The 15,000-nt window shown below is 46.7% G+C and overlaps 1 protein-coding gene across 2 annotated transcripts in view; it reads right to left on the bottom strand.

The window, feature by feature from the left end:
- LOC143020249 (uncharacterized) overlaps nt 1-15,000 on the bottom strand; it is a 124,334-nt gene that overhangs the window by 35,156 nt on the left and 74,178 nt on the right. For both annotated transcript variants that reach the window (XM_076176436.1, XM_076176437.1), the window contains exon 6: nt 7,137-11,072. In XM_076176436.1, coding sequence (XP_076032551.1) covers nt 7,137-11,072 — 3,936 coding nt within the window. The remainder of the gene's footprint in view (nt 1-7,136; nt 11,073-15,000) is intronic.

The following is a 15,000-nucleotide window of genomic DNA, read 5'->3' as shown; positions in this document are numbered from 1 at the left end:
TGTGTGTGTGTGTGTGTGTGTGTGTGTGTGTGTGTGTGTGTATGTATATATATATATATGTATATACATATAGATGTGTTGGGACTTCATCAGTATAGTCGAATTGATTACACTAATTCCAGCCTTGATTCACAACCACCGTCATACCAACATACCAGAAACACCTCACATGCACTTCTTACCCTACATACCACCATACCTATCCGGATTAAGGGACCGTAGTGAGATACAGAGGCTGTATCGCCCCTCAGGGGGATAGCCCGGTCTTGCAGTAGACCATTAAGGCCGAAGTACACTAGGTAGTACTTAAGCACTTGTCGCCAGACTATTTCATTCATTTGGTGCCAAAAGAGGACAAAGATGGGATACAAGTTGGGTCACACGATGACAATAAGGTCGAGGTTCCTACTCCATAACTTCGTTCTGGTCGCCTTAAGAACGAATTGGGCGTTGGGTAACAAAGAGGCGCAGATGAAATCTTAAAAAAAAATGGATTGTATAAACAGAGAAGTGTGTTTTTTTTTTTAGATGATACGGACATGTGGAAAGAATGGAGAGAGAGAGAGAGAGAGAGAGAGAGAGAGAGAGAGAGAGAGAGTGAGAGAGAGAGAGAGAGAGAGAGAGAGAGAGAGAGAGAGAGAGAGAGAGAGAGAGAGAGAGAGAGAGAGAGAGAGAGAGAGAGAGATACGGGTAAGATACCCTTGGAGCGAACGAAGTGATAAAAAAAATTATGATATGAAGGATTAATTGGTAATGAGAAATGGTAAGAGAATATTTTGAAGAAAAAAAAGATCATAAAGTGAAACATGTTGAAACACCTTACTTGTAGATCTCTCAAACTACAGTATGTGTACACGGGGAATGTAGCTACAAGACGAAGCAAATATACATGTATATATATATATATATATATATATATATATGTGTGTGTGTGTGTGTGTGTGTGTGTGTGTGTGTGTGTGTGTGTGTGTGTGTGTGTGTGTGTGTGTGTGTGTGTGTGTTTAACCTTGGTCTTTGGATCACGTGTTGGACTCGTGATCGACAGCTGTTTCCCTCCCGGAAGAGAGCTCAGAGCTCGTATGACCGATCTATGGGTAATGCTGTGACCTTACACGCATACACCCCCCCAACTCCCCGCCCACGAGAGTTGGAGTAACGACTCGAAGCGCAGCGATACTGAAATTATTTTAGCCATGGGCAGGATTCGAACCCGGACCGCCGTAGTGACAGTCGGGGACTCTACCAGCCGCGCCACCGAGTGGTGTGTGTGTGTGTGTGTGTGTGTGTGTGTGTGTGTGTGTGTGTGTGTGTGTGTGTGTGTGTGTGTGTGTGTGTGTGTGTGTGTGTGTGTGTGTGTGTGTGTGTGTGTATGTGTGTGTGTTTATTTACCTAGTTGTACTTATTTGTGTCTTACGGGAAGGGGAGTTACGCTCGAGGTGTCCCGTCTCTGTATCTTGCAGTATCTACTTTGCTCTTAAATTAATGTATGTTTTTTGCACTCCTTATTGTTTCGTCCAATATGCTCCAGACATCCACCATTTTATGTGGAAATCTGTTCTTTTTGAGGTCCCTTCTATAACTGACCTTTTTGAGTTTCTTTTCGTGTCCTCTTGTATTTCTCTTATCCCAATTTAGTAAGTCTTCTCTATCAAGGACTTCTATTCCTCTCATGATTCTATACATAGTCAATAGGTCACCTCTTTCTCTTCTTTGTTCCATTGTCGGTAATTCCAGCTTTGACAATCTCTCTTCATATGACATTTTTGAAAGAGTTGTGTGTGTGTGTGTGTGTGTGTGTGTGTGTGTGTGTGTGTGTGTGTGTGTGTGTGTGTGAGTGCGCGCTCACGCTCGTTAAGGAGAGTCCGGGAGGGAGGGCAAAGATCCTGAGAGACGATAAGACGGTTCAGGATCGAACCCGGGACGAGAGATGGATATGAGAGTTCCAGACACAGGATTAGTTCGCAGGGAGATGCTGTGGGGAAGTGAGGAGTTGAGGAGGAGGAGGAGGAGGAGGAGGAGGTATGAGGGAGGAGGGAAGAGGTGGGGGGATGTTTCAAGGTCCGAGTGAAAGTTTCATCATGTCAAGCTAAGTCCAGTTCCACAAGCAGTTCTGATCGTGTGTGTGTGTGTGTGTGTGTGTGTGTGTGTGTGTGTGTGTGTGTGTGTGTGTGTGTGTGTGTGTGTGTGTGTGTGTGTGTGTGTGTGTGTGTGTGTGTGTGTGTGTGTGCGCGCGTGTGTGCTTCCTTTTATATATGTATATATATTGCAACCTGCAGAGTCTAGTGGAGTTTTAACCCAGGCCATAAAGGTGGCTGGTCGCTTCTTTTTCAAGGTTGACCACAGCGGGAACAGAAACGACAATAAACTCGATTCTAGACCAGACAACCACAGATTAAGGAGGATTTGGTCTCCCCGTCTTAGTGACGTCATATCAAAGAAAAAAGGGAATAGAAAAAGGAATGTGTTTTTTTATAGTTTCGAAAGTTAAAGTTATGTGATATAGAATGGATATCCAGAGATTAGTAAAATGGAGCAATGTACATACACACACAAACATATATACACAATGTACATATATATATATATATATATATATATATGTATATATATATGTGTATATATATATATATATATATATTTATATATATATATGTATATATATATATATATATATATATATATATGTTGAGAAGGTGTACATTCACTAATGTCACCAGTTTCACCAAACTCTGAACACCTGGATTTTGCTCTCTTTAACTTGGCAAAGATTTATAAGAGAACAAGATTGTCCTAAACTGCTTTGCGTTCTTGATGGAATGAATATATCATCAGCAAAAGAAGAAAAAAAAAACGATAAAAGACAACCTAATTTAATGCGACTGAAGACTTAATTATACTGGAGAAGAAAATCTCTGCCAGGTCCCAAAGGTATCAAGTTCATCAACTTTTGATCACACACAGCGGATCGTGAAGCATCATAGCGACTATATCTCAAGACAAACGTCAACGTGGTTCCAATAATGTTTTAGCAACATATTTCGATTCTATTCCAGTATCACGCAAACACATCTTCCACTTCTTTCTATTATGAATTTAAAAGATCTATGCCTTTCTATGTAATTGTTAGATTAGGTTGCGTTAGGTTAGGCTAGGTTAGTTCATATTAGGTTAGGAGCTATTGGATAAGGTAAATTTCATGTTAAATATCCGTGTCTGCGTGATTCTGGAATTTTACCGACGTTTCAAATTACATTGTCCTCTGGCCATGAAAATGAGACTTGATCTTATTGGAACAAGATATAAATTCCAACATCGAACCCAAGATAAAACATCACTACAGTGCTTGGGTTTGAATACCAAACAAAGCCAGGGATTTGAAATTAATATTTCGGTGAATTTTGGTCCTATATCTGGCAAAGCTTAAACATTTGTCTTGAATGACCCAAGTGATCACAAATTGATGTCAGAATAGCATTGGGATGGCTTGATTTGTCCACAATCGTGGCAATCAAATGGGTAGGGATGAATTTGATAAGATGTAATACCTCAGCTGACTTCAGATCCCACATGTAGAAGAAAGTGTTTATTTTATGCATATATATATATATATATATATATATATATATATAAACATATACATATATATATATATATATATATATGTGTGTGTGTGTGTGTGTGTGTGTGTGTGTGTGTGTGTGTGTGTGTGTGTGTGTGTGTGTGTGTGTGTGTGTGTGTGTGTGTGTGTGTGTGTGTGTGTGTTGGCGTAGCCATGAATGTATCTACCCTTCTTACACCACCGTTTTATGTGTGGACTGCGATTGCAAAATGTGCCTTTCTTGCTCCAAGTCCCACACTGGACCTGAAGGGTCAATCCCACTTGATAAGAGTCGGTGGTAATCTACACTTGAGTCGCCTTCCAACTCCAGCCTAATAACAGACGATTCTCATTTAATTTATTAATCAAAAACCTCGATTACTACTGAGATTAGAAAGAGTATGTAATAGTTTATTTGTAAAATATAATGTATACATTTATGGTTTTAATGTAGTCTTTATCTCCCTCCCCCTCCTTCTGTGTGTGTGTGTGTGCGTGTGTATGTATGTATGTATGTATGTATGTGCGTGCGTGTGTATGTACGTACGTGCGTATGTATGTTTTAAACTGTTGTCGCTCTTTTTCTCTTTCCCCACCCAAACAATAACAAGCGTGAATTAGAAACGCGAGTAAATGTGCGTCTGAAATATTTCTTATAATAATAAAAAAGAATCAAGCATACACACGCAAAATAACCTGCACCACCTTAGAGAGTAAAAAAAAAAAATATATATATATATATATATATATATTACAGGTGGAAAATGTAATCACACATTTGTCAATCACGTAATAAACCACAGTTGGAGCCAAAAAGACTGGATACAGGGATTCTATACATTTCGATTGCAAACTGAAGAGGGTTGCAGTTTGCAGTCGAAATATATGGATTCGCCGTCTCCAGTCTATTTTATTCCAACAATGGTTTTCATGTGATATATATATATATATATATATATATATATATATATATATATATATATGTATGTATATATATATATATTTATATATATATATAAATATATTATATAAATATATATATATGTATATATATTGAAACTGTCCTTTGTTCAAATATGACTTTGGGAGTAATCATTTGGTAATCGATTACTGGGAGTTATAATCGATTACCGAGACATTTCACGCTGTAATTAATCAATGACATCGATTACATATAATAGATTACGCTCAACACTATTCCTCCCACGTCACCATTCATGTGAGATTTGTCATCACTTGACTGACGTCATCACTGCCAAAATTGGATTTCTCATCACGATTGTCTTTATCAACATCATCTTCGTCGTTTTCATCATTTAAATGTCATCAACGTTATCGTCATCACCAGAGTCATAATTATCATCATCACCCCATCATCATAATCATCACAGTCATCACCTGCGCCCATCATCATCACCACTGTCATCATTAGATTCACCATTAAATCATCATCATCACTAGCATAACTATCGCCAACGCTGTCACCATCGTAATCATCACTATCACCATCATTATCGTCATCACTGTTCACTATCCTCACCAGTCAATTGCTTCACCATCATTCAACTCACTATATTCAAGCCACATATGTGGTCATCATTATTATGATGTAGTGACTCTCACTTTTAGTGTCATCATCGTCATAATAATCACAATCATCATCATCATTATTTCCATCACGGTTCTCGTCATTATTCCTTCACTGAACTACAGCTATCATCATCATCACCACCACCATCATCATCATCATCATCATCATCATCATCATCATCATCATCATCATCATCATCATCATCATCATCATCATCATCATCATCATCATCATCATCATCATCATCATCATCATCATCATCATTATCATCATCACTATCACCACCACCACCATCCTCACTATCATCACCAGAGATGGTGTTATCCCTTGTCATCGTCATCATCGTCCCTGGTGATGAGAACTGAGGCAAACGGCGGTGGGAGGTGTGGCGAAAACAGGTGTTGTGATGCAGGTGCGTTCCCCGGGAGACACTTGGCAAGGGGGGAGGGTGGGGTGGGGTGGGGTGGGGCGTGGGTTCCGCGCCAGCTATTTGGCAACCTTCGCTGTCATGCTCTTGGTCACAGTTTGTTCTTGTTAGTTGGGGGGGGGGGAGGGGGACTGGTCCACCTGGTTTGGTAGATACGAACAAACAGACAGACAGGGGATGTGTTGTGCACGTACACGCACGCACACACACATATATACACACAAGTACAAACACAAACACACACATACAAGTACAAATACACATACACAAATACAATCACAAACACACACACACAAATGTAATCACAAACACATTCACAAATACAAACACAAGCACACACATTCACAAATACAAACACAAGCACACACGTTCACAAATACAAACACAAACGCACACACACAAATACAATCACAAACACACACACACACAATTACAATCACAAACACATTCACAAGTACAAACACAAACACACACATTCACAAATACAAACACAAACGCACACACAAATACAAACACAGACAGACAGACAGACATAAAGACACACACACATACGCGCGCGCGCATTAACAAATACAAACACAAACACACACTGACACACAAATACAATCACAAATAAACACACACACGCGCGCGCGCGCATTCACAAATACAAACACAGGCACACACACACACACACAAATACAAACACGAACACACACACACATATGCAAATATAAACAAACACACAAACGCACACGCACACACACACACATAAATACAAATATAAATACACACACACACACACACACACACTCAGACCTACCCAGAGATCTGCTAATAATGAGCTCTGAGCTCACTGCCGTAGGGTGGTGTCTGGCTGTCTCGAAAAGAGGCTGCAGCAGATCCGAGGTGAATACACACACACACACACACACACACACACACAAATACAAATACAAAAACACACACACACACACACACACACACACACACACACACACACACACACACACACACACACACACACACACACACACACACACACACACACACACACACACACACACACACACACACACACACACACACACACACACACACACACACACACACACACACACACACACACAGATGGAGACATTGCATGTGCCGCACATTGGTGAACCTTAGAAAAATGCCATCAGCAAGACCCGTGACCACCGATGACACTTGAGTCACCTAAGCCGCAGTGACTTACGGGTTATAATCTCTTTTGTGGCCGTGTGTGTCTCTCTCTCTCTCTCTCTCTCTCTCTCTCTCTCTCTCTCTCTCTCTCTCTCTCTCTCTCTCTCTCTCTCTCTCTCTCTCTCTCTCTGTGTGTGTGTGTGTGTGTGTGTGTGTGTGTGTGTGTGTGTGTGTGTGTGTGTGTGTGTGTGTGTTTACATACTCATTTCAGCTCGATTTTGTTGTGTGTGTCAGCGAGTGAATGTCAAATGATGTCTGCGTTGAACACAAACTTCGATTCTTTTTCAAAGTTGGGCCTCTTCAGAGGCCAACCTTACCTTGTATCGGTTCTCCTCCTCCTTGAAGCAGAGCGCCTCGCTGTCGGGCTGTAGGTTCGAGTCCCGTAGACGCTTGAAAATAGACTCGTGGAATTGGGACGCAGACGGGGACGACGTCGAAGTGGTTCCGTTGCTGGTCGCACTGGTCTTGGAATTCGACTTTTTCTTGGTTCTCGTCCTGTGGTTGTTGTGGTTGTTACTACTACTGCTACTAGTACTATTGTTGTTGTTATTACTACTACTGCTGTTGTAGGTGCCGTTGGCCGTCTCCTGAGACTTTCTAGCTGACCGGAGAGGTGAGCCTCGGCCGTTCAAGGAGGACGTCGTGGAAGGGTTCGACGCCGTGGACCCCCTCCGAGAGTAGGACGGCGATTCTGGGGGCGGGGACGCGCGCTTGCTCCTACTCGAGAAGGTACTCCTCTGGGAGGACTTGGTCGTCCCATCCGAGTAGGAGGAGTTGTTGTTGTTTCGGTTGGAGTACGAGGAGGAGGCGGAGGAGGAGTGCGGCGTGGGGGGGTTGGCGGTCGAGGTGTAGGTGGAGGTGGGTGTGTGCGGGCGGGAGGTGGAGGGGGACCTGGAGGTGACGGTGGAGGAGCGAGGGGGGCTGGGGCGAGGCGGGCTGGGGCGAGGAGAGTGTCGGACGTAACCGCCTTCGCCGCGAGTTGGCGCTTCGCCAGCGCTATACTTGTCCCCGCGCCCTGCGCTCCCGCTCCTCCGTCGCCCCGACGACGACGACGACGCGGGTTCGCTGCTGTAGGAGGTGCTGCCGAAGGCCGGGGTGGTGGTGGTGTTGTTGGCGTACGAAGAGGTCCCGGCTGTCCTGTACCTCGGGGAGCTGTTCAGGGGCGAAGACGGGGGGGTCGTCGAGTAGGTTGGGGTCCCTCCCAGCGAGGACCTGCTTCCCCTACGTGGGGACTCCTGCTGGCGGGTTCTGGAGGACAACGACGGCGACGATCCGGGTTGTGAGGAGTAGTGGCGGGCCGGAGCCGCTGGTGGCCGGGCCGAGGAGGACTGGTAGAGGTCCGGGGGCCGTCGGGTATCCCAGGCCTCTCTCATCTTGCGGACATTGTTCGACGTCACGTGAGCAAATCCGGTCGTAGGTCTCCTCGAAGAAGACTCGAACTGGTTTCGGACGTAGGGCGGGGGCGTCGACGAAGGCTCTCGGCTCGAGGCGGTTGCGGCGGCCCTGCGGTCGGGTGTTCCTGCGGCGGCCGAAGTGGCAGCAGTACTCGCTGACGGCGGCGGAGGGGACCGGGACGCGCGCGCGTCAGGACCCGAAGCTGGCGTGGGCGACGGGGTCCGCCCTCTACGGGGTCGCGGGGGCGGGGAAGACGCCGAAGTGGGCGGGTGTTTGGAAGAGGACGTCCGCGAATCGCCCCGGAGGCTGGCTAGCACGCCGCCCATGTTGCTGCTGCTGCTGCTGCTGTCAGCGGGCTGCCTGTCACTTGTGACTGAGCTCTCTTGACGCGAGGTACTGCCCGTGTGCAGCTGCTGGCGAGTCGGAGAGCGGCTAGTCGAGCAGGGGCCAGCTGATCCCGCGTCGTCGCCACGAGACACCTTGTGCACTGCTCTGCTGGCCTCGCCCCTTCTCTCCTCTTCCTCCTCCTCCTCCTCCTCCTCTTCTTCTTCCTCCTCTTCCTCTTCTTCCACCTCCTCCTCCTCCTCTTCCTCTTCTTTGCTCGGACTGTGCCTAAGCGATCCTTTGCGGGCCTCCTGCTGGTCCCGCTCACGGCGAGCTTGTGGTCGGTCGTCCTCGGAAACCGAAGTGGCCGATGACGCGGACGATCGCCTCCTGACGCCGCCGCCGCGGCCGCGACGGTCTACTGTGACGTCACGAGCCCTCGGCTGTATTTCGGGACTCCGTACTCTGGTGGGCAGAACTACCTCCTTTGTGACGTCATCCTCATCTTCGTCCAGTACAGGTTCGAAGACGATGCCCTCTTCCTCCTCCTCCTCCTCCTCTTCCTCCTCTACTTCCACCTCCTCCTCCTCTTCTTCCTCCTCTTCCTCCTCTTCTTCCTCCTCAGAGGCCACGTCGAGGGCTTCCGGAGTTGTTGGGCTGGCGTCGGGGGGCGTTCTTCTCGCGAACTGGCGACGACGTGGCTCCTCCTTCTCCTCTTTCGAAGTCTGCGTCAGGAGGGACTTCGGGCGGATCTCCACCGGGATAGAGAACCGTCCCTCCACAACCCCTTCTTCCTCTTCTTCTTCCTCTTCCTCCTCATCCTCTTCCTCCTCTTCCTCTTCCTCCGAATCATCCTCCTCGTCCTCCACTCTCACCTCTCTGTTTCTCGTGCGATGTTCGGAGTCCACCTCGCACTCGATCAAGTTCGACTCGGGGGATTCTCTGACGGCGGCGGCGCCGGCGGTGGGGAGGATGTTGGGTGCGATCGTGTACCTCCCTCCTCCTCCTCCACCTCCTCCTCGAGCCCTGCGGTCACAACCCTGACGAGGGGCGCCACCCTCCCGATCCAGGTCGTTCTGAGCGCCGACTGAGGACCCGACACCTTTCGTCTGACAACTGGTGGGCCCAGCGTCGGGCGAGGGGGCGCCAAGGGCCTGGCGCAGGGGGTGGTGGAAGGGGCGGCCAAGGTGTCTGCTCGAGGCGGCAGCGAAGGGTGGCGACGATGATGACGACGACGACGACGGCGGCGGCGCCGGCTGATAACTTTCGTCTTTGGGAGCCTGGGAGGGCGTGGCTTTTGGGAGGCGGAGCGAAGGACACCACGCCCCCTCGTGGTCCCTCCGCACTCGCCGACCTCCTCCCCATGCCCTCTCTCCCAACTTCACCTCCTCGCCTTCCTCCTCCTCCTCCTCCTCCTCCTCTTTCCGGCCCGCGTAGTAAGGCATCCTTGCGTTCCTCCCGGACTCTTGTCCTCCCCACCCGTCCTCACCCTGGTGGCCTCCGTCAGGACCTCGCGGAAGGCGTGAGTCATCAGGGCCTAGTCTACCTCCACCGACTCCCCGCCTACCACTACCTCCTCCTCCTCCTCCTCTTCCTTCCTCCCGCCACATCTTGTTCCTTCTCACCGCTTCCTCCTGCCGGGCCGCATGTGGAGGAGCTGGAGGGGGAGAATGTGGAGGGGAAGATGTGGGAAGTGGAGGAGGGGGAGGAGAGAGGGTACCTGTTGCTCGCACCTCGTCAGGTGGTTCCTCAGCTTCGGAGGGCTTTAGGTTCCTCCCCCCGGTATCTCCATGGTCCTTCTGCAGAACCTTGAAGCTCCTGGAAACGTCCACTTCTACGGGGATGTAGTGCGTGGCACTGCTCTCCGGACTGGCGCTGCTGAGGGGGGAGAACGGCCCTGAGAGACGACTCAGGTACTCCTCCTTCAGCGCCTCCACAGGGCTGTTCTTCCTGAGATTCTTCAGGAGCGGGCTCTCCTTGAGACTCTGGTTCAGGTTCAGGCTGGAGGGTCTATTGAACGGACGTTCTTGGGCGCTGCTCGAGGGGCTGGGGAACTTAGACCCTTGGGTGTTTAAGGTCTCGAAGTTGAGGCTGACAGGGCGTTGGGTCTTCTCGTTGTTCTTCTTCTCCCCGAGAGGACCTCCCTCGTCCTCCTTCGACAACCAGAGGCTCGAGGGGCGAGACGCCTTTCTTAGCTTCTTCGAGAGACGCCAAGGGAAAGACTCTCCCTTCTCCTCCAGTTCTTCCACAGGAGTCACGACATCTTCTTCGAGGTCCTTGCAGACGTGGAGGTCGCTCCTGCAAGAGTCCTGGGCCTCTAGTGACCACGTTCGAGTCTTCTGCCTCCCTGGAATGCCCCCCACGTCTTCTTCGAGGTCCCCATCGACCGGCAGTCCCGTTTCTCCTCCTCCACGCCGGCCTCCTCCACGTCCTCCTCTTCCTTCACCGACTCCCCCACGCTCTCCCACTCGATCGCTCTGGAGGAGGGGGTGGGAGAGGAGCGGGCTCCTCGTGGGGGAGGGTCTGTCCAAGCCCTGTGGGAGGAACGAGAGACACAATTTAGAAAGGTCTTCGAGGAACCTCGAGGAACCTCGAGGGACTTCGAGGGACTAGTCTACCTATACCTCGACTGACACACGACCAACCTGAACTGACGTAGACGTTTCCTCGGTCGCATGTAGAGGCGATTCGTCACGTGCATACAGACAAACGCACATTGACGCATGCGCGCGCGCGCACACGTAACCCACACACGCGCGCGCGCACACACACACGTTTGCTTGCTTACCTACTGTACCTATGTTTTTGTTTGTTTATATTTGTATTTTTTTATCTGCGTTCGAAGTCATTATTGAGTGAAAGGTTAATTTTATTCGAAAGAACGACAAAAATATAAATAGATAAATGAATAATAAATGAATGAAAGAATAAATAGATAAACGAACAAGTAAATAGATGTATAGATAAAGAAATAGATAAGAATAAACGAATATATAAAGATAGTAAATTAGATTATATAGTATACATAAACACACACACACACACACACACACACACACACACACACACACACACACACAGGAAGAAGAGGAAGAGGAGGAGAAAAAAAGGAAGAAGAGGAGGAGGAGAAAGAAAGAAAGGAAGAAGAGAAGGAGGAGAAAGAAAGAAAGGAAGAAGAGGAGGAGGAGAAAGAAAGAAAGAAAGGAAGGAAGAAGATGAAAAGGAGGACGAGGAGGAGGAAGAAAGGAAGAAGAAGAGGAGGTGGAAGAAAGTAAGGAAAGGAAGAGGAGGAGGAGCAGGTGTTGTGGTGCAACCTTTTGTGAAGTGGATCATCGGGACACCTCGCTGCACACACGTACACATACACACACACACATACGTACACACACACACACACACACACACACACACACACACACACACACACACACACACACACACACACACACACACATACCAGATTTCTCAACCTGGAATATGCTAGACACCAACTGAAATTATACTAGAGTGGCAAAAATAAGTCTTGTTCATCTGAATACGTTCATTTTCTGTTATATACAAATATATATATATATATATATATATATATATATATATATATATATATATATATATATATATATATATATATATATATATATAATATATAGAGGTAGCCAAAAAACAAAGGCATGATATCCGCTCCCACGCATATAGTCTTGCTTCTAGGGAAAATAGGCTAAATTTACAACAATAAAATGCCACGGACATAATTGTGCCACGGACAGCGAGAAGGATGGTGCCTAAAACAAGAATAAAGATTGTACCTTCAGGGGTGTGTTCATAGCACTGTTTGTAACAAACAGTGCCACAAATAGAGTCATGTGCAGTGCCACAGTGAATGTCGAAGACAGTGCTACTGATGTTGCTACGGACAGTGCATCTATATTAACTTTTCTATCTCTATTCGTGGCACTGTTTGTTACAAACAGTGCCACGAATAGAGTCATCATGTGTAGTGCCACAGTGAGTGTCGAAGAAAGTGCTACTGATGTTGCTACGGACAGTGCCATCTGGGTCCGTCCATAGATCGATAAAATTCTCACGAGCCTAAAGCTTCTTCACCTTCTTGGTGTGTTTTCTGTTTGCTTGGTTATTCATCTATATTAACTTTTCTATCTATTTACTTATATATCTATTGATCTAAATATTCACTTATCTACCTATTTACTTACTCAATTTATTCATTTATCCGACAGGGAACTGTCGGATAAGATACGTAAGAGAGATATACATTTCTTTGCTCCAAGACCTGCTTCCCTCACTCTACGTTTCACCTTCACCCTCACTTCTCCATTCCCTGCCACATGCGACCCTAAATGTTTGTTTCGTTCCTCCAAGACATTTTGTTGCTTTCCTCACTCTACACTTTACCTTCACCTCCGTTCCCTGCCACATGCGACCCCAAATGTTTATTTCTTTGCTCCAAGACATTTACCTGTTTCCCTCAATCTACACTTTACCTTCACCTCCGTTCCCTGCCACATGCGACCCCAAATGTTTATTTCTTTGCTCCAAAACCTTTACTTGTTTCCCTCAATCTACACTTTATCTTCATCTCCGTTCCCTGCCACATGCGACCCCAAATACTTAAAACTGTCCACTTCCTCCAGCCTCTCTCCTTTAAGGCTTTCTTCCATGTCGCTGCCATCTTCACCCCTTGTACACCTCATTTCCTTGCTTTTACCAACATGTGACCCCAAATAAATAATCCTTTGAACACTGTAACATCCTTTACAAATTCTCTTCCGTTCGAAAAACAGACGATTTTAGTCAGCTGATTGTGTGAACTCCTGTCTAAAAGGGTCCCGGTCTACCTGCATGTGATTTAAATCGAAGACCGTTCCAGGAGCTGCGCAAAATCCTCCGGAAGAGATACTTCTCAGAACGTGACTGTATTGAAGGTGTTAAGACTAAGAGCCGCGGTGGTTTGGGGACGTGGTTTTAATCAATTTATTACGTCCGTGGGCGGTAAACAATAGTACATTAATTACAGTATTGTATTAGAGGACATGTCATCTATTACATACATTCTTTAAGGGAAACATGCTGCAATAATCATTCAAGATGGGGATTTGGGGACGTGGAAAGAATGAATGAAGACAGAATAGCAGGATGCGTGGAAGGCAGAAGTGGTTGGGGTGAGTTTTAGAGGAAGACCGAGAATGGGGTTGAAGGGGCTTTGGGTACACATCAAATGTGGAACAACGGGATGAAATGTAATGAATAAGTAGATAAACAAATAGATAAATACATAATCAATTTGGGCATGTGGAAAGAATGAATCAAGACAGAATAGCAGAGTGTGTGGAAGGCAGAGGTGGATGGGGTGAGTTTGAGAGTATGACCGAGAACGAAGTTGAAGGGGCTTTGGGTACACATAAAATATGGAACGACGAAGATAAAACGTAACAAGTAAGTAGATAAACAGATTGATAAATAAAGAGATACATAATGAAATAAAAAGGGTGAACGGGAGGAGAGTGTGAATGGACGTGGAGCTGGGGGGAGGGATTTTAGTCAGCTTGGAGGTGCCCTTGTGTCGCATAGAGGGAAGATAACATTAGTAAACATGAGCCCGGGGAGAACCCATCAGCGAATAATGACGCGTCTCTCCTCTAAAGCAAATTCGGGCAGGTCTTCGCCAGCAAAGGAAGAAAGAGAGAGAAAGGGGAGGGAGAGAGAAAGAGAGAGAGGGGGAAAGAGAGAGAGAGAAAGAAAAAGAGAAAGAGAGAGAGAGAGAGAGGAAGAAAGAGACAAAGAGATAGAGAGAGGGGGAGAGAAAGAAAGAGATAGAGAGAGGGGGAGAGAAAGAAAGAGATAGAAGAGGAGAGAGAAAGAAAGAGGGGGAGAGAGAAGGAGAGAGAAAGAGAGAGAGAGAACGAACCCCTTTTGACCCCCTCCCTCCTCTCCCCCCCAAAAAAAAAAAAAATGGAGCAGAGGAAATAAGTGGCCGCAATCATGCAAAAAAAAAAAAAAAAAAAAAAAAAAAAAAAAAAAAAAAAAAAAAACTCTTACGGACCCTTCCTGGGTCTGTTTACATCCCCGTCTACGTCCGAAGGGGGCGCCGCGTCTCCTCGCGGTTTGCGCCCCCGGACCGATGGGCCGGAACCGGTGGGGTCCGGAGGGGAAGGATACTTTGGTAGCGGCAGCGTCACGATCAACTGCCAAACCTTAGCCTCAGAGTGTTGAAAAAAGTTTGCTCGTCTGGGCTCGCACGCTCGTGTACACAGACACGGAAATGCGCGCGCACCCACCCACCCACCCACATCACACACAAAACCATATGGATATACACGCAAACGCACATACAATATATGTATATATATATATATATATATATATATATATATATGTATGTATATGCACATATATATGCATATATATATATATATATATATATATATATATATATATATGTAT

Source organism: Oratosquilla oratoria, chromosome 39 (assembly GCF_046742065.1).
Source record: "Oratosquilla oratoria isolate Oo_2021 chromosome 39, ASM4674206v1, whole genome shotgun sequence".
NCBI lineage: Eukaryota > Metazoa > Arthropoda > Malacostraca > Stomatopoda > Squillidae > Oratosquilla > Oratosquilla oratoria.
The sequence above is the reverse complement of the archived record's forward strand: the minus strand, read 5'-3'. Positions and strand labels throughout refer to the sequence as shown.